The 26302-nt window shown below is 43.0% G+C and overlaps 2 protein-coding genes and 1 pseudogene across 2 annotated transcripts in view; 1 reads left to right on the forward strand and 2 right to left on the reverse strand.

The window, feature by feature from the left end:
• Positions 1-2020: 2020 nt before the first annotated feature.
• On the reverse strand, positions 2021-4456 carry LOC103747163 (annotated as a pseudogene).
• Positions 4457-9453: 4997 nt separating this feature from the next.
• Positions 9454-13616, reverse strand: Kiaa1143 (KIAA1143 ortholog). Its single transcript, XM_008849515.3, has 3 exons — positions 13426-13616; positions 11120-11264; positions 9454-9557 (listed from the first exon to the last, which is right to left on the reverse strand). The coding sequence occupies exons 1-3, from the start codon at positions 13531-13533 to the stop codon at positions 9454-9456; spliced, it is 357 nt and encodes a 118-aa protein (XP_008847737.1). The 5' UTR covers positions 13534-13616.
• A 41-nt stretch (positions 13617-13657) lies between these two features.
• Positions 13658-26302, forward strand: part of Kif15 (kinesin family member 15) — an 86526-nt gene continuing 73881 nt past the window's right edge. The window contains exons 1-4 of the mRNA XM_008849496.3: positions 13658-13811; positions 18281-18323; positions 18841-19024; positions 23127-23203. Of these exons, the coding sequence (XP_008847718.1) occupies positions 13793-13811; positions 18281-18323; positions 18841-19024; positions 23127-23203 (323 nt within the window). The 5' untranslated portion in view covers positions 13658-13792. The remainder of the gene's footprint in view (positions 13812-18280; positions 18324-18840; positions 19025-23126; positions 23204-26302) is intronic.

Raw genomic sequence — 26302 nt, forward strand, 5'->3', positions numbered from 1 at the left:
CAGAATGGTCCAGCATTTGACACACTGTCCTATGTTTTCCTGCAATACAGCCTCTAACAAAACTAGGCTGTCCCAAACCCCTGGTAACAGGATTGTTTACCTTTATACGAAGAAGGTTGGGAAAGCACCAAAATCTGCAGGCAGACTTTGAGGGGGCCATGCTGTGAGATCTAAAGTCCTTATGAGATTGTCCAAAAAAAAAAAGAAAAAGAAAAAAAAAAACTCGTCAGCAGGGCCTATGAAGGTTCTTTATGTGGTAAATGTGTCTGTGACAGGATCAATCGGTGAAAATGTTGAAGGCACAAGCACAGAGTCAGAAAGCTAAATAAACATGAGGCTTTTTTAAGAAAAAAAAAAAAAAAGCCTTAATCATGATGGATTGAAAGGGCTTTGAGATTTTTGCTCCTTTCCCCTTGGTTTTTAAAATGAAAAAAATGACAGTGTTGGTAGTAGCTTCATATATCATTCCGATTTTTTTCCGATAAGAAAAATCATGGATAAGACTGAGTGACTTGCTTCATTCAGGTCATTGAGAAACTCAGTGGCAGAGCTGAGACATGAGTCCAGACCTCTTGACTGAGTCTGCTGCTTCTTCCACTGCCCTCTGCTCCCTCCAGTCTTTCTATTCTAAATTCAGTGGCTTTTCTAGTTGACTTGGAGAACTCTTGGGTTCCATCCTTATCACCTATGGAAAAGTTTTTATGCCATAATGCTTAGTCTTTAGGGGTATCTAAAGATACCCCTGTCAGTGCTCTGTTCTGGTTTGCCCACCAATGATTTTTGCCATTGTGATACTCTCTAATAGTCCGGAATGTGGAAGAAGCAGGTTGGCAGTTTACAGGTTGTTCTTTTTTCTTCTCTTAGTGCTTCAGATTTCTGGTTTTCTTTAGTAGAAGCCCTGGATGGTCTGTTATAGGGGTTCTCCTTCAGAAGTGATAGCATATGTAGTGGAACCCACTAGTGATCTCTACACCCAGACAAAACAAACTAAAAACAGAACCTCCCAGAAATGGGTGCCATATTATTCAAGGCACTTACTGTTCCACTGTGAAACAAGGCTATGGAGTAATTATAGGAGACAGCAGAGTGCACTAATTTCTTATCACATATACCTGAACTATAAGGCAAGCTATCTCCACTGTAGCTGTTGGTAGCACAACTTAAAACCACTTACTACACTGTTGAATATGATGCTTGGCATAACATGTTTTCTTTAGTTGGGCACTGGAGGGAGTTTGTTATAAAAAAGAACTTTGTCCATTTTATTTAATGTGAAGAGGATCAAATGCTATTTGCAAACAAGAAAACATAATTTGTAGGGTCCTTTGTCTTCCTTGACGAACCATGGATGCAAGAGTGTCTACTTCTGTAAGAAAGCGAGAAGCGCCCCCTACTGGCGTGTGAAGCCATTCTAGTACTCCGTGTGGCTGATGAATTGCTCCCACCATGGTGGGGGAGGAATTAAAAATTTAAGAGTTGAACCGGTAGCTTGGGGTCATATCTGGCTAGTGATGCCTTTTGGAAGTGGTTATTAATTATTTGGAGAGCCTTTTTTGCATCTGGGTTTAGATACTGTCTGGAGGCTGGGTTTTTGTCTCCCTTTAAGAGATCAAAGAGTGGCTGTAATTGACTTGTGGGGATGGAAAGCCAGGGCCTTAGCCAATTAATATTGCCTAGAAAGCTCTGAAGGGAATTAAGGGTGAGTGGATGGGGGACATCCAGATCGGTGGGTCTGCGGCGGTGTTGGCGAGTGCAGGCTCTGTAGGGGGCTGCAGGCTGCCGGGTGGGCTGTGCCAAGCGGCGGGAGGCTCAGGCTAGCTGCGGGGGGCTTCCCCTCGGCTCGTGGGTCGTTGGCCACCAAACCACGAGGGCGGGGAAGTGCAGGAACGGTGAACGCAGAATCGGGCGAGTGGGTGTTGACGGAACTCCTCCGGGAAGACTGATCACAGGCTGGTCCCAGGCGCAGTGAGACACAACTCAGCTCCAGGCACAGTGAAAACAGCCCAGTCAGAGTCAGTGATACAGCTCCAGTTTATTAGGGTGAAAACTAGAAGATTTATAGTGTGGAGGCAGTAGCAAAAGCCTCAGCTGATAGGTGCTCTGTAGTATGCTTCATTTACATGTGGCGATGGGCTTCTATCAATCAGGCTGTCAGAAAATGCCTGATTGTCATATAGAAAAAACCTGGTAGTTTCTATGCCAGAGGTCATGTTTCAGGTAAGGCATCTGTGGTGGGCACTTCAAAGGTGAGTCAGGAAGACAGCAGGAGGTGCCCCGCTGAAAAGGGGAGTTTCTCCATCAAGTGCCAAGCCATTCAGGCTATCCAGACATGGAGAAACTGCAACCCTAACAGCAGGGTTCCCCAACAATAAAGAATATGAAAATATGTTTGTGGAGGACAATGATGGAGGCTCAGGTCACTCTGCACCTCTGGAGTCTTCCAAAGTGAATATGCATCCTACCAAAGTTTCTTGATCCACACACAGTGCACCATTTTCCAAAGAAGCATCAGTGGGCTGCTGATGCACCACCCCTATGGAATATTCTAACTGGAGATTGTAGTTGTCAGCACATGGCACCAGGGAACAAAGGAAAATAGGATAGTTGAAATTGTTAAGCAAATTCTAAAACAGTTTACAGTCCATGTGAGAGTGACTTTTGGCAATTGCAAAGTGACCAAGACATGGCTTGCTTTAGAAGCATCAACACGAAGAGGCATGAGTGTTCTGGAGCCTTGCTGCTGCTGTTCTTATTGTTCGGTAGCCATCTGGTGGTGCTTCAGATTGAACGGAAGATCCTGCACTCAACTAACCTTAAAAATTAAAGTCTTTTGGTTGAAGGTTGGCTGTTGGATCAAAATTGTAAGTACCTCTTTGTGTTGCTTCTGGAATGAGGCTAGGATCTTCATCAATATCATCACCAGAGAAATACCAATCTATGATTTCAAATGCTAATTTATAAATGTCTTCGTTCTCATGCTGCTGCAAAACTTCAATTTTCTCCAAACCTCCATATTCTTCTATTATTTCAGCTATTGTGCTCGCTTCATCACCAGCTATTATCAGAATGTTTTTCAGACCATCTAGAACCACCTGAACCACTTGAGAGTCTTTAACTGACAAATTACAGAATGGGGGTATTACATTCTGTTGTACAAAATACTCAACTTGATCTTTTCTGCCACTTATTGTTAAATTGCTAATTGCCTGAGCAGCTTCCTTTTGTGTTCCAAAGTCTCCCTTAGCAGGTTGGTGGATAATCACAGGGATGAGTCCAGCATCTATCACAGCCTGAACTTGTTGCTGATGGCCTGCTGTTATGTTAGAAAGGAACCAAACTGCTTATTTATTTTCTCTTTTGGGTGTGATAAGAGGTTTGGGAAGTGTGACAGGACATCACAGTTGAGGACGACCTGGGTCTGCTCATTAGTACCAGTCACTATGTTGCCAACTGCTCTGAGGGCTGCAGTTTGAACTTTCACTTCCTGGTAGCTCAGAAGGGGCACAAGGAAGGGCACAACCCCTGAATCAATAACCATCTGTATCTGCTCATTACCTCCATCTGTCAAGTAGGACAGAGCACAGTGTCTACAAGAATATTTATGTCTGTATGATATATGAGGACACATAAACTGGCAAAATCTCCTGAACTGTCTCCATAGGCAGTGGGGGTCCTTATTCCTGCAGAGATTGACAATGACCCATGTCATTGTCGTTCTGAAGGAAGGTGATGGGAATGGAGGGATTGATGAAGGACAGAAGAGGTTTCACAACTCCCAATGATATGACATTATATCTACATTAAGAACCATCACCTGTAAAGTTTCCAAAAGCCCACACTGCTTGTTCACAAACATTCTGATGTTGTGAATGGAGAAGTCATAAAAACAGTGGCACTGCATCAGACTGAACAACAGCTTGAGGCTGTGCAGAAGTTCCTGATGCTATATTAGTGCCCAAGCAGCTTCAAACTGTAATGAAGGATTATCATCCCTTTCTAGACATTTGACTAGAATTGGTAAAATCCCAGATTTTATTAGGTCATCAATTGGTGGCTAGATAAGTTTTCTTGCTGTCTGGACAGCACTCAACTAGACCACTGGGTTATCACTTGTGGCATTCTGTAATATAGCTTCTTGTGTTACATTTTGTGCTTTAAAATCAGCATCAACATCTGAATCTTCTAAACTTTCTTCTTGGGGAGCATTTCTCTTTTTCAGTAGGTGTTCATCTCCTTTATTCTTTCGAAGTTCAACTGTCACTTCATTTCTGTGTTTCCGCATTGTTTCCACATCACAGCCCTTATTCTTGAAGCTCTTGATGTGGTGGTTCTCGGTTGAGAGCTATTAATCCATTATGTACATTGAGCTGTGGCAGGCTGGCTTGTTTACTTAGAGTTTATGTTTTGACCTAATCTGTCAAGTCAGGAGGAATGTGTTTATATGGTGGAGTTCACAAGTATTGGACAGCTCCTTGACCCTCAGATACAGGTGGGAAAAACAGCTGTTGAAGCTAATTGAGTTAAGCAAACGGCGGCTAGCTCTGATGTTCTACTGTATAAAAAGGCTGAGCTAAAATAAACCACGGCTGTGGTCTCTACTGACAGTCCTCCCAAATGTCTTTTCTCTGTCTCTTGTTTTTTCTTTCAATCCTCACTCCCCCTTTCAGGTACTGTCCGTCTTGGCCAGCTAACACCAGCAGTTCTCCAAGCCGGGGTTCTTGGCCATGGCTGCCAGTCCGGGGGAGGGGGAAGGGAGGGGGGAAGGGAGGGAGGAGGGGAGAGAGGAGGGATACGGGAAGAGATTGGAGGAAGGTGGCGCAGCGCTGGGGAGGCGCTGAGGAGGAGCGAGGGGCACGCACTTGGGATGCCCGCAGGCCTGCTTGGCCGGCTCCTGGGACTCTTCAGTAGGCGCCCTTAAGCGGCAGGGCCTCTAATCATGTGTTAGACATGGAGCATGACCCAACAGTTTTTACTGCCTTCTCTGACGTGAAGCGGCAGGCAGCCAATTTTTTTTTCTTTTTGTTTTAAATTTTTATGAGTGTTTTGCCTGTATATAAGTGCACCGGTGTCATTCAATGCCCATGGAGGCAGAAGAGGACATCAGATCCCATGGAACTGGAGTTACCAATGTTTGTTAGCTAGCATATGGTTGCTGGGAACTGATCCTAGGTTCTCTGTAAGAGCAGTGCTCTTAACTGTTGAGCCATCTCTGCATAACCATACACCATTTATTTTCTATTCTATTATTTATAGCAATGTGAATTTTTAGTGATTGAAATTCATGTATTATTTTCTTGTTCAAATTGTCCCAGATTTGGCCATTGATAACTTGTGAAAGTTACCCCTCTCTTTCTTTCTTTTTTTTGGAGACAGGGTCCCTGTAGCCCCAGCTGTCCTGGAACTCACTATATAGACCAGGCTGGCCTGGATTTCACAGAGATCCGCCTGCCTCTCCCTTCCAAATGCTGTGATAAAAGGTGTTCATCCTAAAGCCTAGCTTATCCTTCTGACATTATTCTATTTTTAAAATATTTTATTATTTTTATGTGTGTGTGTGTGTGTGTGTGTATTGCCTGCGTGTATTTAAGTCTACCCATGTTGTGCAATGCCCTCAGAGATCAGAAGAGAGCATCAGATTCCCCTGGAACTGGAGTTACTGTTGTTTGCTACCATGTGAATGCTAAGAATTCAACCTGTGTCCTCTGCAAGAGCAGTCAGTGCTCTTGACTGTGACAATGAGACTAACTCCATTTTGAGCCCCCATTTCCTTTTTTCCTTAAACCAGCTCAGCAGACTAGCTCAGGGTCTGAACTTAGTTCTAGCAAGTCACTTCCCCTGAGAAGTCTGTTTTCTTTTTAGAAATAATTGACCACAGGGAGAAATGTTGCCACCCAGATACTGCAGCTGTGTGTTCCTTGCCCACCCAAGGGAAAATAACCTGAACAGTATCATGTTCTTCTTAGTACTATGCTGAAATAACAATAGCCAGAACGCCCCTACTCTCAAGGTTATACATCTGTTAGAAAATGACGGTTGCTTGTTTTGGCTTCTGTAAACTGCTTATTGCTGCATTTACTGGTCAGTTCATTGTGACTCCACTGTCCTTGAAGCTGTCAATACCACAGGAATGAAGCAACTTGTGGTTTTTCCTTTAAAAATCTCCTTCCCCTCACAGTTTTACTGCAGTCTCTTATCTCCACCTGGAGACTGTCAGCTTCAGCTTTAATAAATTTGGCTGAAGCTTTAATAAATTTGGCTAATCTGACCTAAATCGAGTCGGTGGTCTCTCTGGTGGTCCTGAATACCATGATATAACCACTGAACCACCCCTCCAGCCCCACTCTATTGTTTCTTAAGCACACTACCATTTGGCACAAGAGATTTGTTAGATTTTGTCTAAGAAGTGTTTTCCTGAGCTGGGGTTGGTGGTGCACGCCTTTGATCCCTGGTCTACATTGAGTGTTCCAGGCCAGGTGGGGCTACAGGGAGATCCTGTCTCAAAAAGACCAAAAAAAGAAAAAAAAAAAGTGTTTTCCAGAAAGGTCATTTGTTGATTTGGCACTTAGCTTGTGGATTCAATTACTGAGCAGTGACTGCATTATGAAGGCTGTGACCTAATCAATGGGTTAATCCTTTGATAGATTCCTAATTTGATAGAATTAGTGGGAGGCAGTGAAAGCTCTCCTAGGTGGGACCTAGTTGGAAGAAGTAGGCCACCAGGGAAATGCTCTTGAGGATTTATCTTGTCTCCAGTCACTCCCTGGGTCCCTTTTTCTGCTTTCCTGTGCTATCATATCAGTCAGCTGGCTAGGGTCCTTTTTCTCCCCTTAGAAATAATGGATGGGCAAGGTGCTCTTCACCCTTCTGGTCTTTGGCAGCTTTTATTTCTGTTGGTGCTTGGCAGAGGTGAATGGCAGTAGGTGGCACTGTCTTGTGCTGTAGGCTTCAGGAATCGGGACTTTAACTTCTCCCCACAAGTGTTACAGATCTTGTGTAGGTCTGTAAGTTGAGATTCTGAAAGCCTTGTTTGCAGCTAGCATGGTAGCTTCCCAACAGGCCTATGTATAGGAATTCCCCAGCCATTGACAGTATCCACTGTTATAGGCTCTTCTGTAGGCCTAGGAAGTGGGGGTTCCTTAGCCTTTAACTCCAGCCAGTGTTATACCTCCTGGCCCAGGGTCTGAAATACTTGTCCCTAAAGACTTCACAGCTCCCTGGTACTATTGCAGGCCTGCAGCTTCTCTGGCTCCTTACAATCTCTTATCATTTAGCCTTAGCTCCCCTTTTGACTTCTCTGCTTCCAGCAATTCATTTTTAAGAAATCATCAGAAATATTCTCCAGTATCTAGAGATGTCTATATAAACATGTATGAGCAGTTATTTATTGTATCACAGCTGCAGTTGGCTGTATTTAGCATTAACACAAAACACACTTTAGAAAATTTTGAGTGTTATCCTGTTGTGTATGAGCATTTGTGTGTGCACATTGGTGCATGCATCAAGGCTGCAGGATGTTGGGCATCCTGCTCTACCATTTTCCACCTTATTCCTTTGAGTTGGGTCTCTCACTGAACCTGGTGGGATGGTAGCCAGCAAGCTCCAATGATCCTCTTGTCTCCACCTCCATCCCCAGAGCATTGGGGTTGCAGAGTCACACAGCCATGCCCAACTTTTTACATGGGTTCTGAAGATCCAAACTCGGATCCTCTTGCTTGCATAGCAAGTGGTTTTACCCACTGAGTCATCGCCCTATGCCACTGCCAGAGGATTAAACAAGAAGTGTTGATTCTTCTCATATATGAAGTTCAGAGAACACAAAACAAAAAACCAGGTATGATAATTCATGCCTAGGAGGCTGAGGCAGGTGGGTACATAATGAGTTTTAGAATAGCCTGGGCTAGTAATTGAGACTTTGTCTCAAAAATCCCAAAAGTTCAGGTTAGTAGTACAAGGCTAGCATATGCCATGAAGATTTAAACTTCAGTCCCCTCACTATGATACCCCAAATAAGTAATTGTCTTTCTTATGTGAAAATATGGCTTCATTACAGAGTACTCCAAGCAGGATGAATAGGTCAAGGCAAAGACTCATGCTTGCCAAAGCTGTCCAGTTCATAAAAAACAAAGCAGTTTTATTAAGCAGGCTTCCACGTTCATCTCAGTTTACAAGAGTAGAGTCACAAGGCCATTCTTAGCTGCAGAGATTATTTATTATTTATTTTTAAATATTTTACATTTAATTCTCATTTATCTTTATTTATTTTCTTTTGTCCTTTTGAGACAGGATCTCCCTGTAGCTCCAGCTGGCCTGGAACTCTATGTAGACCAGGCTGGCCTTGAACTGATTCACCTGCCTCTGCCTTGCAAGTGCTGGGATTAAAGGCATGCACCACCATGCCCGGTTCCATATTTTTTTTTTTAAAGAAAGAAAAAATGAAAAAAAAATGCAGTTGTGACAAAATCTTTGTTCTTAGCAGTATACAGTTTCAAGCTTATCATCCCAGTACTCTGGAGGCTGATGTAGGAGGATTACCCATGAGTTTGATGTCAGCCCAGCTTGGCTACAGTGTGAGATTGTCTAAAACGAAAGTATTTTTAAAAAACCCACAAACAACAACAAACCTATCCTTCATGCCAAAAGAGTCCTGAAGCCAGTGTGGCCTGACTTGAGGCAGGGGTTGGTTTTTTTGGATCTGGCGCCTCATTCCCGGCCCACATACTTGATCTGGATTTGGGCTCCCTGGGCTGCAAAGAGAGCAAGCTTATCCTTAGCTGCTTCCTTCAGGCAGGGCAGGTCCTGGAGAGAGACTGGCTGTGAGTTACCATCAGTCCCCAAGGGGAACCTGTGTGGAAATCATAGGGTCCACCAGGATTCAAGCTGTGCTCTTTACCAGCTGTGTGACCTTGACCTAGTTCTGATCCTTACTTGGCATGCATTTCCAGTTCCTTCTCTGTACACTGGGAGAGTATGAGACCTACCTGAAACTTTGTTCCTGTAGAGGACAGGAGGTTCGTCACACCCTCACCTGGGTTGGCTTCCCTCCCCAGCAGCAGCTGTTAAAGGCTTGATCAGGAAGCCCAGGTGTGGCCTGCTTGCCCACTTCCTGCTCCTAGGTTGTTGGACTTGGTTCTCTTGGCTCTTCTCCAGCTCTGGGGTCAGTACCAGGAAGCTGAACCAGGCGGTGGCCCTCTTCCCCTCCCTCTCCTTTCTCACTGGAGCCCTGGCAGGTTTCAGGTGGGGGGTGAGGCTCTGGATCCTGGGCTGTTAGCTTTTGTCCTGGTGCTAATTGCTTAGGAAACTTACAGGGAGGATGGAGTGGAAGAGCCATAGCAGAATCCAGACATTCATGGATTCCCTAAATCCCACCTACTTTCTCAGTGGTGGAAAAGCTGGAAATAGAGCTTTTCTATAGAAAAAGCAATAGAAGGCAGAGTGAGGTGTGGGGAGTAGGCTTCAAGGTTTTGAGCTTGCTGTTAAACCTGAATACTTTTCATCTGAGGAACGCTTAACTGGTTTTCGATACATGATTCTTCCATCAGCTGGAGGTGGTTCTTCATCTACAACAGACACAAAGATGAAGAGTTTTCTTAGTAAAATTTTTCTGTCAGCAGAGTTTCAGATGGCAAGAAAATCTCATACTGTAGTTAAGAATGTCCTTGAATAAGTTCAGTATGTTCTTTTCTATTGCTTCTTAGCTATATATCACACAACACATGCAGTCACTCAATAAAAATTCAGTGAAGTGGGCTGGAGAGTTGGCTCAGTGATTATGAGCACTGATTGCTCTTGCAGAGGATCCGGGTTCAATTCCCAGCACCCACATGGTGGCTAACAACCATCTGTAACTCCAGTTCTAGGGATCTGATGCCCTCTTCTGACCTCTGTGGGCATTGCACAACATGGGTGCACCTACCTACATGCAGGCAATACACTCATACATGTAAAATAAAAATAATAAATAAAATATAAAAAAGAATCATTGAATTGGGGTAGGAGAGATGGCTCAGTGGTTAAGAGCACTGACTGCTCTTGCAGAGGACCCGGGTTCGATTCCCAGCACCCTCTTGGTGGCTATGAACCATCCTTAACTCCAGTTCCAGGGAAATCTGAAGCCCTCTTCTGACTTCCATGGTATTGCACTCACATACTTGCAGGCAATACACTTGTACACATAAAATAAAATAAAATAAAATAAATCATTGAAATATTCCATGATTTTGTTAGTCTCCAAGTGAGGAGTCAGTCAGGTTGTAGTGGGGGTGGGGAAATGGCTTAACATAGGATATCACATATGCTAAGCAAGTGCTCTAACACTGAGCTGCACGCCCAGCCCATCAAGTATGTGTTTGTAGCCACAATATTTCCCCCTAAAACAATGTAATAAATGTTTTCCAAAAATAAAAGTATAACTACATAACACACTACACTTTAAGTACTAATTAGTTACATAGAGCTTTGTTGTTTAGTTGACCCATTTAAAATATTTTTGATTTTTTATTTTACGTATATCAGTATTGTGTCTGCATGTATGCAAGTGCATGTGTCATACAATGCTCATGGAGGTCAGAAGTGGGCAGCAGATCCCCTGGAACTGGAGCTACTGATCATTGTTAGCAACCATATCGGTGCTGTGAATTGAACCCAGATCTACTGCAAGAGCAGCTAGTGCTCTTAACCACTAAGCCATCTCTCCAGGTGTGTCCCCCCCATTTTTTTTTTTTTCATAGAATGCACTTAAACTTGCACACTTAATAAGCCGGGCGTGGTGGTACACGCCTGTAGTCCCAGCACTTGGGAGGCAGAGGCAGGAGTCTCACTCTGAGTTCAAAGCCAGCCTGGTCTACATAGTGAGTTCCAGGACAGCTCGGGCTACAGGGAGACCCTATCTCAAAGACAAAACAAAACAAAACAAAAAAACCCCTTGCACTTAATAAAGAATGCAGCAAGGTAGATACACTTAACTGTCTCCACTGAACTGAGGAACTTGATGCAGAGGTGAAATCACTTGCTCAAGGTTACACATCTGATACCAAAGCCAATAATTGAACCAAGGGCCAAAATAATTGCATACTTAAGACTCCTCAAACTGATGGAAAAATCAGATTATTTCCAGACATACCTTCTTTGGCAGCCTTTATTTCTGCTTTAATTTTCATGACTTCTTCAGCTGTCAGGTCTCCCTTTTTTAAAACTACCACTTGAGGCTGCTCATCTTCTTTGTCACTGTGATCACCATCTTCATCTGGGAGCTGAGGCTGTATTCTCTAGGGAAAATGTATATACTGTCATGTAGATTGCTAACCTTGAACCAAGCACAACCACTGCTTCTGCATTTTAGTAGGAAATGCATTTTCAATTAATTCCCAAGTTTTACCTCCCAGTCTCTCTGAAGTATTTGTCCAATGGGATTCATTTCTATTTAGTCTGCTTAGGGCAGTGATAAGCTACATTGGTTCTCTTTGTTCCTCAACAGTATTTTTGACTTCTATCTTTTATGAATTAGACAACAAAACGAAACAAAAAGTCAACCAATCAACACCCCCCAAAACTACCAAAGTATAGAAAGTAACAAGTAAAAGGTACTTTCTCCTTATCTGCTCATCTCTTATCCTAACAACCTCAGTTTGGTAGACTGGTAGATATCCTAGCAGCTGTTTTCAAAGGACATACAAATAGGTTTTTTTTTTTTTCGGTCTTTTTGGGACAGGGTTTCCCTATAGCCCCTGCTGGCTTGGCTTCGTTATGGTGACACCAGGCTGGCCTCGAACTCGCAGAGATCCGCCTGCTTCTGCCTCCTGAGTGCTGGGATTAAAGGCGTGCGACACCACGCCCAGCCAGGACATACAAATAGTATATAAGGATTTTTGTACATAATGCTATGTCTATTGTTTAAATTATGAAATTTCTCAAACAGAAACCATACTCATATACACAAATACTCATATACACATATAATCATATACACATGTATATAACCATATACACATATACCATATACACAGGTAACAAATGTGGTAGTTTGACAGCTGATTCAGATTTAAAAAAAAAATGTTAGGTACTGTAAAAGCTCCATGTTTCCATTCAAAAAGTATCTTTGAGATACATAATACTTTGAGATACAAATAGAATTATCTAATTATTTATTTTATGTATATGAGTGTATTGCCTGCATGTATGTGAGTGCACTCCTGTCCAGCAATGCCGTGGAGGTCAGAAGAGGGCTTCAAATTCCCCTGGAACTGGAGTTAAGGACGGTTCATAGCCGCCATATGGGTGCTGGGAATTGAACCCGGGTCCTCTGCAAGAGTAATCAGTGCTGTTAACTGCTGAGCCATCTCTCCAGCCCCAGAATTATCTAATTTTTTAAACCACTTCCTAATATGTAATTTTGTGCATGGTCATCTCATATGTGAAGAAATGGTTTTCCATTTTTCTTTTTTTGTTTGTTTTGAGACAGGGTCTCACTATGTAGGTCTGCTTGGCCTGGAACTCACTATGCAGATCAGGAAGGCTTCCAATTCAGAGATTCACCTGCCTCTGCCACTAGACTGCACACCCGGCCGTGCTTCCAGTTTTTTCATACAAGAAAAATTTGTGTATATTTTTGCTCACTTCGAGAAACAAGACAACTTCCTGGAAGTGGAACTGCTGGGTTGAAGGATACACAACCAAAATGTGTAGAACCTTCAGCAGTTTCCCAAGTAGGGAGATAAAGCTCTACATAACTCGGCCTTAGTCCACTACCACAGCTATTTTGACACACTCTAGAATCAAACTAAGTTTGAGTTCTTAAGAGATTCATGACTGTATTCATTCCTTTGCCTACCTTAAGGGTCTCTCTACAAATCCTGACTGTCTAGAAAGCCCCACTGCCCTGACCAATTTCTTCTCAAGCAGCCTTCAAGATTAAAGAACCTGTAGAAATGTCTCCAGAGGTAATCGCACCTCCTCTTTTGTAGTGTGTGCAGAGGTCTTGGCAGAAAGGACGACATCGTATTTTAAATGTCCTCATTAGGTAAGTTTCTGTAGGAGAGGAACTGTTTCATCTCTGTATCTACAGAACCTGGCAAGCGGCAGGAATTCTATTTCTGGTCCAGGATAGAGCCTCCAAAGACTCCAAATTAGAGTCTTAGAACACTGAGTCATCTGACCAAGTGGCCTCAGTTTAAGAAAAAAGGGACGATGCTGTCACTCACCTTTCTCACATAATGTGAGATCCGCAAGTGAGAAAGGAACAGGAAGGCTGTCTTAACTAGCTACCTAGGGCTGGGACATCTTCAAGAACACAGCAGCGGTCTGGCAATCAAAAGTTCTCAGAGTGGAGGAAGCTGTAACCCAGGAGGCCTCACCAGGCGTAGGAGGCCAGCGCGTTAGAGGACCTGTCAGTTATAAGGGCACCGAGAAGCCGGAAGTGCAGGGGCTCACCTTGGTCTCTACGGTGGGCCCCTCCTTGTAGCCGACTCTTTCCTTGAAGCGGGACAGGAAGGCCGGCTCCGCGGGCCGCACGTAGGACACTTGGTTCCGTTTGCTCATGGCTTGGATGAAATCACTCGGAACAACTGCCCCAGGTCCAGAAGGTCCGGCGCTTACGTAAGCCGGCGCTCACTACTGACGTCTTTAGACCACGCCCCCTGAGGCGGAGGGGTAGGGGGCGCCAGTGGAGCCCAAGCGATGTCAGCGCTGGACTGAAGCGCCAAATTCAAATCGCGGCCATCTTGGGCAGGAGTGTCGTAGCGGTCGGCTAAGGCGGGGCGGTGTCTGAGGTGGTGGCAAATCCCCGGCCACCGGCATTATGGCCCCGGGCTGCAAAAGTAAGTCTGGAGCCTGCCGCGCGACCGCAGCGCCGCCCGCGGGTGCGGTGTTCTGGGACTACGCCCAGCAGGGCTCCCCGCGGCGGGCGGCAGAGCGCGCCTTCCCGAACCGAGTTCTGCACTGTCCCCCAGCCGGGAGCGGCAGGCCGGACCGTCCTCATCCGGGGCCTGGCGCCGCCGACCGCCCGGTCCTGTCCTCGCGGCCCTGCTTCTTTCGCCTCTGCGTTTGCTTCTTCATTTATGACTTTTTATTTTATTATTTTTATGTGTATGAATGTATTGCCAGCATGTAAGTGACCCGTGTCGTGCAATGCGGCGGAAGTCAGAGGATTTCGGATTCCCCTCAAACTGGAGTTAAGGACGGTTTGTAGCCGCCATGTGGGTGCTGGGAATCAAACCTGGGTCCTCTGCAAGAGCAGTCAGTGGTCTTAACCTCTGAGCTCTCTCACCAGCCCTTATTTATGACTTTCTTAAAGGAAGGATTTGTGATCCAGTACTTTCGGTTCGCTAGCCTGCCCCCTCTGATGGGAGAATTTAAAGCAGAAGTGCAACAGTGTTTTTACAGTTGTTTTGCTCTCTCATACTCCTAAGAATTCCTGAAACCACAATAGTTACCGCAGTAAACTGCGCTTTCCTATATACACATGTAAATTAGGTATAGTAGGAGATTGGCTAATCATAAAGTACAGCAGTTATAACAATATATAGTAATAACAGTTATGCAGAAGTGGTCTTTGCCAGAGTGGCTGACTGTTCTCACCTTTTATGTCAGTTGCTCCACTGCTTGGTGAGAGGAAAAGCTCTAGGCAGTGTGACAGAGTTAGGTTGTGGGAGTCACTTGTACGCAAGCATTGTGATAGTTCTAATTGATCTCATAACAAAAGGCTAAATGACTATTAGAGCAACCTATGTAGTGTGGATAATGCCCTGGCTAAAGGGAGTTCCAAGTGGCATGAAACTTCTTGTTACTAAGAACAGGAGACTAAGTTGAGCTAGCTAGTCTTCGTTAAGAAACAAAGCATAAGATTTAGGAATTATTTCTGGATTTTCCATTTGTTTTGGACTGTGGCTGATGGCCGATAACAGACCATGGAAAGAGAAACTGCAGACTAAGGGGAGACTTATATATTCTAAATTTGTTTTCATCTCAGAGACCCATTTTACATGCCCCAACCCCACTCCATATTTGTCACCTTCATGTTTTTTCTTGAGGCAGGATCTTCCTGTAGTTCTAGCTGGCCTGGAACTTGCTTTGTAGATCAGGTTGGTCTGTTTCTCAGAGATCTGCCTGCTTCTGCCTCCCAAGGGCTGGAATTAAGGGTATGTGCCACGTCTTTAAAAAAAAAATATTTACTTTTATGTGTATGTGTGTGCCTGTGTGTGGGTATGTACATATGAGTGAAGGTACCTTTGGGTGCCAGAGGTGTTGAAGTCCCTTGGAACTGGAGTTACAGATGGTTGTAAGCTGCCCTCATAGGACATGGGTGCTGGGAATGGAACTCAGGTCCTCTGCAAAAGCAGTACACTCTCTTAACTGTCTCTCCAGCTCTCCATCTGATTGTTTATAGCTGATTATGAGAGTTCTAAGAATGGAATGAGGAGATGCTTGAGGAAATTGTAAAATTAAGGCATTTGAACTTTTCGATAGTGTTAATGTTCCTGACTGACTCTCAATTGTTTTCTGGTGGGTTGTTAATCTTACACAAAAGGATGTGTATAGCTTGTGTGCAGTGATCATACCATTTTATAAAGGGGGCTTATGTTTTGGTATTCAGGGCTCTGTAGATAATTTGTTGATACCAAAGGATGATTGTATGTACTCTTACATAGTATGTGGTCTTGGAATGCCTTATTTAGAAGGGCCCAGGAGATTGCTCAGCAGAAAAAGGTGCTTGCCACCAAGCCTGAACCATTGAGTTCAGTCACCTGAACCCACATGGTGGGAGAGAACCAACTCAACAAGTTGTCTTCTGATCTCCACTAGCACGTACTAAACACACGCACGCACGCACGCACACACGCACGCACACAAATATAATAAAAAATTTAAAGGCTATATTTGATAAAACACATAAAGAAATTGAGGAAACATTGTAAGCAGACATCATAGCAAGTGTTCTAGAAGTGCCAAGATTGGCATGTCTGAGGGATAGCAAGAGCCAGTTTGTTGGGGTGGAATAAGTGAGGAGTGAGTAGTAGGGAATGAGCTGTGGAGGTGGGGGCTGAGCAAGATGATGGCACTAGAATAAGTCAGATTACATGAGTGATTGTAAGGACTTTTTCCTTTGTATGAGATGGAAAGCCACTACCAGGTTTGTTTGGTTTTGAACTTTGAGACAGGCTCTTACTGTGTAGCCCAGGCTGGCTTCAGGTTTGTGATCCTCCTACCTCAGCCTTCTGAATATAAGGTTTGATTAGAGGAGCAACTTTCTATGGCATGTGAAAGCATTATTTTTGAAATTTTGCTGGGCATGGTGGTACATGCCTTTAATCCCAAGCAGAGGCAGGTGGATCTCTGTGAGTTCCTGGGCAGCTTGGTTTAGATAGCTAGTTCCAGGCCAGCTAGGGCTACAGGGAGACAACCCTGCCTCAAAAAGACTAGAAAAAAGAAGAAAAAGAAAATTTGTATTTTCCTGTAATTGAAACTTTAAGAAAAACTGTAGAATAGTACAAGGAATTCTTGTATAATATCCTTTATCTTTATTAGCGCCATTTATTTTGCCTCGTTTGCTTTAAAAATTATATATTTACACTATTACCTATTATTTAATGTTTTTTTGCTCATTCTCTCTCCAGTCCTACATATATATATATTTTTATGATCCATTTGAAAGTAAATTAGAAGCATCATGTATTTTTTTTTTTTTTTTTTCTTTTTGAAGCAGGGTCTCCCTGTAGCCCCAGCTGTCCTGGAACTCACTATGTAGACCAGGCTGGCCTCGAACTCACAGAGAACCGCCTGCCTCTGCCTCCCGATTGCTGGGATTAAAGGCCTGCGCCACCATGCCAGATGTATTAATCATTTACTTTAGGTATTTTTTCCCAAACTCAGACTTAGTATTAAATTTGGGGGGAGGGGCCTCTTTTTGAGACAGGGTCTCCCTGTAGCCCCAGCTGTCCTGGAACTCACTATGTAGTCCAGGCTGGCCTTGAGCTCACAGAGATCCTCCTGCCTCTGCCTCCCGAGTGCTGGGATTAAAGGCCTGCGCCACCATGCCTGACAGTATTAAATATTTTAGTGTAGCTGGGTGTGGTAGTGCATGTCTTTAATCCCAGCACTTTACAGATCTCTGTGAGTTCAAGGCCAGCCTGGTCTACACAGGGAGTTCCAGGCCAGTTGTAACTACAGGGAGACCCTCTCTCAAAAAAAGACCAAAAAAGGAGAGAGATTTTATTGTATTTGGTATTCACCTTTTTTTTTTTTTTTTTTTTTTTTTTGGCCTTATTGAGACAGGGTGTCCCTGAAGCCTGGAATTTACTATGTAGACCAGGCTGGCCTCAGTCTCACAGAGATCTGCCTGCCTCTGACTCCGGAGTTCTGGGATTAAGGGTGTGCACCACCATGCCCTTCTAACTTTTTTTTTAAAATATTTCATTTATTATTTTTATTTTATATGTATGAGTGTATTGCCTGCATGTATGTGAGTACGCCCATGTTGTGCAATGCCATGGAGGTCAGAAGAGGGCTTTGGAGTCTCCTGGAACTGGAGTTAAGGACAGTTTGTAGCTGCCATGTGGGTGCTGGGAATCAAACCCTGATCCTCTGCAAGAGCAGTTAGTGCTCTTAACCCCTGAGCCATCTCTTCAGCCTCGCCCTTCTAACTTTTAAAACAGGTGACTTTTGATGTAATTCACATACTGTGGATGTGAGGGATCTGAGAAGGTAGTGGGGGAGTTCTAGCAACTAAAGAAAAAAATTCCATAATGTATTGTTTTCCCTATTTTGGGCACCCAGAACTTTGCTCTTGCTGTATAATGAAATTATAATTACTTTTAATGATCTTGAGATGCAAAATGGCAGAGGGAAGGCAAGTGATACAGGTGATAAAGAGTTTACAAAAGGCACAAAAAGACATGCAGAGTTTTAAAAAATAGATAGCAGGTTAGTTTTCTGGACCAGTTTCTAAGAGAGGACCAAGGCTGAAAGGGTAGAAGTCTTTTATAGTTGTTGGGGTGGGGGAACACCAAAATGTTTACTTGTTCTTTTGAGCTATTGGTGTGAGGTCCATATTGGATAGGCAGGTATCTCACTGTCTTGTTAACTAGTAAATTTTAAGTATTAGTTATTTTTGAGACCAGCCATTTGTTCAGGTGTTATGAGTCATTATGAGTTAGGCTCCAGACTTCTGCGTAAGATATCATAAATTACTAGGGGTCAAGCTCTAAGTAGTTGTGGCCTGTTGGTGAAGTATGATTGTTTTTGCTTTAATTTTGTCCTTATCGCTTCTCTTTTTTTTTTATTTTCCTAGCTGAGTTACGAAGTGTGACAAATTCTCATTCTAACCAACCAAGGTAAGAAAAAAGTCTTGCTGATGTGCACAAAAGAATTTGTAATGTATTTCTAGGTTAACTGTTTAGAGTGGTAAGAGGTTCTTGTTTTAAAATTTAGCTTGTCCTCACCAGCTAGAAGTATGGGGAAATTGCATACCTCACCATACCCTCCAAATTCCCCAGAAAAAAAAGGATTGAATTGTGTAATATCCCTTTGGAATGACTTATTTTATTATTACTAGTAAGAGGGAAATGAGAGACAATATCTGGAGCTCCTTGAAGTGACCTGTCTTTGATTTTATTTGTAGTAAAGGTTTGTGAAGGTGCTTACTGGAAAATACATTTGTAAAGGTTATGAATCTTGTGAGAGCTTCAAAGAGGTATTTCAGTGGGTAGGTCTAGGACTTGGATTTGTTGAAGAAACTCTCAATGTGGACATGTGACAGGAAATTTGAGACACAGGTCCTTTTATAGGTTATTTTTTTTTCCAATGAACTTAGCTATGACTTCTTTTTTCTTTTACTTTTTTGGTCTTTAGTAGTGAAGGTGATGCTATCAAAGTTTTTGTGCGGATTCGTCCTCCTGCAGAAGGTGCTAGATCAGTGGACGGAGAGCACAGCTTCTGCTTATCCGTGCTCTCACACACCACTCTCCGGCTGCACTCCAACCCAGACCCCAAGACCTTTATATTTGATTATGTTGCGGACATGGACACCACTCAGGTAGTGATCATTGGAAACTTAATCTTTCCTTTGGTGTATAGAAGGCTTCATTTGTTAGGATTCAATTTCTGGCCTCTTTTTAGTTTGGAAGACTTCAGATAAGGAAGCTGAAACATTCCATAAGTACTTCCAATCTAATTTTACTAGACTTCTTTATTCAGATTTGGTCCCAGAATGGCACAAAGCCTGCTTTATGTTTCTTTTACACACAATGATGGAAGTTAATGAAGATTTCAGAGCCACTTAAGTAATTAGTAAGTATAGTTGACCTGCTAGTTTAAGAATTTAAGAGGAGTATGGGTTGGCTGGGTAAAAGATGGCTCAGTGGGTAAAAGTGGTTTCTGCACAGGTCTCCTCAGAACTCAAGTAAAGGTAGGAGAGCCGGACTCCACAATGTTGTCCTCTTCCCTCTACATGTGCTGTAGCATGAGTGCACCTCCACCCACCACATGTACACAATCAAAAAAGATGATTATGATGTCATAACAGCATTTGTAACTAAGGCCTATTTAATTAAGATCTAATAGCACTGTGTAAAAGAACTTCCTGGCTGGGTGTGGTGGTACATGCCTTTAACCCCAGCACTTTTTTTTTTTTTTTGTCTTTTTGAGACAGGGTTTCCCTGTAGCCCCAGCTGGCCTGGCTTGCAATTCTCTATGTGGACCAGGCTGGCCTCGAACTCATAGAGATTCACCTGCCTCTGCCTCCTAAGTGCTGGGATTAAAGGTGTGTGCCACCACGCCTGGCTTAATCCCAGCGCTTCTTACAGTAATGGAAATATTTAGTATTTGACCTGTTATACTAACCTCTAGCCACATGGTAATTTAAGTTTAAATCAATGGAAATTAAGTAAAATTAAAATTTTTTTGTCACAGATGTATTAGCTACACATGGCTTTTGAGAATTTGAAAAGTGGGTAATCAGTTGGATGAACTAAGTTTTATGTAGTTTTAAGTAGTTGTATATAGCCAATGGCTACTATATCAGGTATCACCTGTTTGTTTTGTTTTGATCTTTCTAAAAAATATTTTATTTTTATTGCATGTGTATGAGTGTATTGCCTGCATGTAAGTGCACCTATGTCATGCAATGCATGTAGGTCAGAAGAGGGCATCAGATTCCCCTGGAACTGGAGTTACAGATAATTGTTAGCTGTCATGTGGATGCTAGGAATAGAACCTGGGTTCTCTGTAACAGAAACCAGTGCTCTTCACCACTAAGCCAACTCTCCAGCCCCAATTGTTTTGGTCTGAGACAGAGTCTCTTTCTTGCCCCAGGAGGCCTAGAACCCACCATGTAGACCAGACTGACTTCCGTCTCACAGGGATCTGACTGCTTTTGCCTCCCCAGTGCTGGGATTAAACGTATGTGCCATCACACCTAGCCCTGTTTTGTTTTCTTTTGAGGCAGTCTTGTGTTTCCCCAGTTGGCCTAGAGCTCACTAGGTAGCCAGAGATGACCTTGAACTTTAGATCTTCTTGCCTGCACCTCGTAAGTGCTGGGATTACAGGCATTCTTCTACCAGCATGCCCAGTGTATGTGGTGTTAGGGATTGAATACAGGACCATGCAAGCACTCAGCTGACTGAGCCACACTCTAGACCATCACAGGTCTTATTTATGCACATGAACCTTTCTTTTTGAAATATTTAGATGTTTAGATTTTTTTTTTTTCCTTTTCAGCTAGAGAATTGCAGGCAGGTCAGTAGAAACATAAAATGAATCACATTTATAATTTAAGTTTCTTAATAACACATATTTGATAGAGTAAAAGGAAACAGATAAAATAGATTTTTAAGAAATTTTCCATTTTTGGTAAACTCAGTCTTTAGAATCTATTTTACACATGCACCACATGTCAATTTGGACTAGCAATACATCAGGTTCTTATTAGCCACATTTAGCTCACGGACAGTGTAGGTTTAGAAATTCATGCATTCTTGATAAAATGCAGTCATCAATAAGTAAAAGTAAGAATTTAAAAATCCGGTATTTAGTAAAGATTAGTGATTAAATAACTGAAGAAAATTTAGAGCTTTGTATTGTAGGCTGAACTCACAGAGATCCATGTACCTCTGCCTCACACATACTGTGATTAGAGGTATGTCCAGGAGCTGGAGAGATGGCTCAGCAGTTAAGAACACTTGCTGTTCTTGCACAGGACCCAGGTTCAGTTCTCAGCATTTACATGGTGACTAACAACCCTGCCCTTAACTCCAGTTTCAGGGGATCTGACACTTTTCTGGCCCCTGTGGGCATTGTACACATATGATGGATGTACTTAATATGCATGCAGGTAAAACACTCATACACATAAAATAAAAATAAGTCTTTTAAAGGTGTGCATTACCACATGTAGCTGCATGCATTTTTAAAATTTATATGTTTATTTTGTGTGTATACAGGTGTTTTGGGTTTTCTTAAATATTTTATTTATTTTTATTTTATGGGTATGAGTGTATTGCCCACATGTATGTGAGTGCACCTGTGTCGTGCAATGCCGCGGAGGTCAGAAGAGGGCATCAGATTTCCCTGGAACTGGAGTTAAGGACAGTTCATAGCTGCCATGTGGGTGCTGGGAATGGAACCTGGGTCCTCTGCAAGAGCATTCAGTGCTCTTAACCACTGAGCCACCTCTCCAGCCCCGTATATAGGTGTTTTGATTCCTGGGAACTGAACCTGGGTCCTCTGCAAGAGCAGCAAGTGCTCTTATCTGCTGAGCCGTGTTTGCAGCTCTGAATTTTTTTGAAATAATTTTTCAATTAAAAAATTGAAATGAGAGGCTAGAGAGATGACTCAGTTGTTTTGAGCACATGCTGCTCTTCCAGAGGATTTGAGTTCAATTGCCATCACCTATGTTGGGCAGCTCACAGCAGCCTATAACTCCAGCACTGCACTCAGGTGTACAAACCCTCACACAAACATATACATATACACATAACTTAATAATAAAATCTTTTAAAAAAATTGAAATAGTTGTTGAGATAACTGAGCCAATAAAGTGCTGAGGACCTGAGCTTGATCCCCATGTTTAAGTAAATGGGTCAAGCCAGGAATAGTGGTGCAAGCCTTTAATCCCAGCACTTGGGAGGCAGAGGCAGGCGGACCTCTGTGATCAAAGCCATCCTGGTATACATAGTGAGTTCCAGGACAACTGGGGCTACAGGGAGACCCTGCTTCAAAAAGACAAAAAAAAAAAAAAAAAAAAAAAAATCACATTTAAACAAAGCTGGGTCTGCTGGCATAAACTTAATAATCCTAGCACTGGAAAGGGAGAGTGGGTGGATCCCTGGGACTCCCTCTGTCAGCCAGCCTCGCCTACTTGGTGAATTTCAGGCTGATGAGAAACCTTGTCTCCAAAGAACAAAACAAAACCCAAAATACCTGAGGAATGGCAAATGTGTCCTTTGCCCCCTCCCCCATTCACACATGCGTGCACACAGATGTGCACATACACACCTGCCCCCCTAAAAATCTAAGTAAATTTGTAAACAGTAAATACTTCAAGAAATAGTAAAAAGGCCTGGAGAGGTGGCTCAGCTGTTAGGAACACTGACTGCTCTTGCAAAGGACCTGGGCTCAAAGCCTAGCGCCCACATGTTGGCTATCAACTGTCCGAAACTCCAGTTACAGGGGATCTGATGCCTTCATTTGTCCTCTATGGGCATTGCATGACATGGATGCACTTACATACATGCAGGCAATATACTCATACACATAAAATAAAAATAACTAAATAGTAAAAAAAAAAAATGTCTTTTAGAAATTGATATGGTCAGAACAGCCAAGCTGACACTATACTGGCTTTCTCAGATACTGCTGTGTGGTCAGGTTTCTGACCTTCCCCAGTCAAGTTGCTCCATAGCAATAGATACACACTTTAAATCTGTAGTTGTATAGGAGATTAATAGACCTAATTACATCTACAGTTTTATCCTTTTACAGGGTTTAGCCATTTTCCTACAGTAGATGCAATCTGCATGTTACCACAGTGTTAAAAAAAAATCTAAGTACTCTGTTTTTAGTATTACATTGTGAGACGTAGGTTATAAATATTTTTATTTTTCCAAGATGTTAACATTTTTGGTGTATTTTTTTTGTAGGAGTCTATATTCTCAACCGTGGCTAAAAGCATTGTGGAGTCCTGCATGAGCGGTTATAACGGGACCATCTTTGCATAGTAAGTTTTTGACTGTCTGATATAAAGGTACAGTAGTACCTATATTGGCTCCTGTTACTGCTTTAACACATTACCCCAAATTTAGTGCTTAAAACAACAGAGATTTATTGTTTTATGGTTCTCTTTTGTTTTTGTTGATGTTGATAGTTGGTTGGTTTGAGACAGGGACTCCCCATAGCCCCAGCTGACCTGGAACTTGACCAGGCTGGCCTCGATCTCACAGAGATCCACCTGCCTCTATTTCTCAAGTGCTGGGGTTAGAGGCTTGTGCTACCATGTATGACTGTTTTATAGTTCTCTTAAGACTGAAGTTCAGTATGGATCTCACTCAGCTAAAATTCAACAGTAATAGGGCTTCATTTTTTTTCTAGAGGCTCTCCAGAAAAACTTTAACTTGCCTTTTCAGCTTCTAGAAACTTGGCTTAGAGCCCCCTTTCTCTGTGTTCAAACTAGCTCTGCAAACTCTGACTCTTCTTGCTTAGTGTGCGTCTCCCCATATGGTTTATGTATATGAGTTTTTTGCCTGCATATATGTAAGTGTACCACATCCATGCCTGGTGCCCCTGGAGGCCAGAAGAGGTGTCCAGAGTCCTTAGAATTGGAGTTAAGAATGAGTGTTAGCCACTTTGTGGCTGTTGAGATACGATCCTGGGTCCTCTGGAAGAGCAGTTAGTGCAATTAACTACTGAGCCATCTCTCCAGGCCCCATATTTTATCTTTTTGTTTTTGAGTACTTCCTTACTCTTTGATGGTACAGGACACTTCAGGTTCTTGTCCTGACCCTAGGCCTAGAACCATTGAAACCCTGGTTCCTCTTGTTGGAGATGGTAATTAGAAACTGAGATCTGGACCCTATTTGTGTTTCCTGCTATTGGAGAGTGACTGATTTAAGATTTTCTCATCAAGCAGGGCTAGGAAGTATATGCACATATCCTAAATCTTGTCCACAGAGATATGGGAAATTGTTTCTGTATCATCCATTTGTATGTATATTAAGCTAAAACATGAGTTTAGTCTGATGTCTGACTCAAATCCATTAACCACAGGGTTTATTCTGGCCTTCCTTTCTTATTTAACTGCTCTTGCTGGCAGGGAGCAAACTTCTGTTTACTATCGTGTTCAAACCCAGTATTGATATAAAGCAGTTTAGAATTGGTACCATCTTTCACTGTAAGAAAAGCATTTGCTACAGTTCTCTTTTTTTCAATATGGCATTTTCATATGTATATATATTTTTGTCACATTCACTCATTACCCTCTCTTAGTCCCCTCCCACTTCTGCTGATCTCCTCTTCTGTCCAGGTAGTCCCCCTTCTGTTTTCATAAATATTTTTATTGCTCTTGTTGATGATGACCCATTGCTATTTAGTGTTTCTTACAAGAGCCTGGATAAGGGATTATTTACAAGAGCATGGGCCCTCTACTCGTGGTTACATCACTGAAGAAAATGTCTCTTCTTCCCTGGTAACCCATTACTAGCCTATAAGTACTACCATATGTGCCTATAAGTTCTCAGAGATGGGCAGGGCCTGTTGGTCCCTCCCTTCTCCCTCATGGCAAGATATTGACAGAACCATCTCTCCAGCCCCCCCCTTTTTTTTTGGTCTTTTTGAGACAGGGTCTCCCTGTAGCCCCCGCTGTCCTGGAACTCACAGAGATCCACCTGCCTCTGCCTCCTTAGTGCTGGGATTAAAGGCATGTGCCACCATGCCTGGCTCCAGCCCCTTTTTAAATTCATAAAACTTGATTAGTTAATACTACCACTGAGGGGGTAGTGGCAGGTAAATCTCTGAGTTTATTGTGTCACATTATTCCTGGGGAGATGTGAACAGATGTCTGTTCACCCCAGATAGGGAACCAATGACAAACTAAAAGTAAGGATTATCATCAAAATTCACCTTGGTACAATGAATTTATTGGGGTTACTTGTAAAAGCAGAAATGACTCAAAGACAGCTGTGTCACCAAAAGCCCAGCCCAGCATGGGTGATAGCTCATGAAGCTTGAAACCTGGAAGGAGCTTGCTTGCTGGCAGCTCAAAGGGTTGAAGGATGTCTCTTCCAGGCAGCTCTGCTGACCTTTGCTTCTTCCAAGCAGCTCAGCTTGTCCTAGAGTCTCAGCGGTCCTTACTGCTTGTATGTGCTTAGGGCAGAGGAACCTAGCTAGTCTGGTCAGTTTCAAGGACACCTTGAAGCTTTCTTTAGTGTTGCTTACTTCCTACACTTAATGCAGGATGGAATATTTCACCTCCCTTTAGAATATCCTGTGAAGGTTTTGTCTCAGAGGTAATTGCTACACAAAAAGAGTTTAAGGTCAGTCTGGTCTCCATAGAGTGCCCAGGCAGCCAAGGATATATAGTAAGACCCTCTCTCAAAAAAACACTTAGGGGCTGGAGAGTTGGCTCAGCAGTTAAGAACACTGACTGACTGTTCTTGCAGAAGACCCAGGTTCAAATCCCAGCACCCACATGGCAGCTAACAACTGTCCATAACTCCAGTTCCAGGGGATCCTACTGCTTCTTCTGTCCTCCGCGGGCATTGCACAACATGGGTGCATTTACTTACATGCAGGCATAATATTCATAGACATAAAATAAAAATAATATTTTTTTAAAAAAACATAATTTAGGGGCTGGAGAGACAGCTCAGCGGTTAAGAACACTGTTCTTGCAGAAGACCTGGGTTCGAATCCCAGCACCCACATGGCAGCTAACAACTGTCTGTAACTCCAGTTCCAGGGGATCCGAGGGCTTCTTCTGTCCTTTTCTGGCATTGCATGACACGGGTGTACTCACATGCAGGTATGCAGGTAATACATGCATACACATAAAATAAAAATAATAATTTTTTTTTTTTTTTTGGTCTTTTTGAGACAGGGTCTCCCTGTAGCCCCAGCTGTTCTGGAACTCACTATGTAGATCAGGCTGGCCTTGAACTCACAGAGAGCCGCCTGCCTCTGCCTCCCGAGTGCTGGGATTAAAGGCGTGCGCCATGCCTGGCAATAAAATAGTTTTTAAAAATAACGAATAAAATTATTTTTTTAAAAAAACAAACAGGCTGGGCATGGTGGTGCATGCCTTTGATCCCAGCACTTGGGAGGC

The sequence above is a fragment of the Nannospalax galili genome, unplaced genomic scaffold, assembly GCF_000622305.1.
Source record: "Nannospalax galili isolate Female #2095 unplaced genomic scaffold, S.galili_v1.0 scaffold443, whole genome shotgun sequence".
NCBI classification, from domain to species: Eukaryota; Metazoa; Chordata; class Mammalia; order Rodentia; family Spalacidae; genus Nannospalax; species Nannospalax galili.

Bases quoted from the DNA above. Each gene is read 5' to 3' on its own strand.
- Kiaa1143 (XM_008849515.3), bottom strand. From the start codon at position 13,533: ATGAGCAAACGGAACCAAGTGTCCTACGTGCGGCCCGCGGAGCCGGCC. The intron at 11,265-13,425 runs GTGAGCCCCTGC...CATTTTCCCTAG, and splicing joins GGCCCACCGTAGAGACCAAG to AGAATACAGCCTCAGCTCCC. The intron at 9,558-11,119 runs GTATGTCTGGAA...TGTCTGTTGTAG, and splicing joins AATAAAGGCTGCCAAAGAAG to ATGAAGAACCACCTCCAGCT.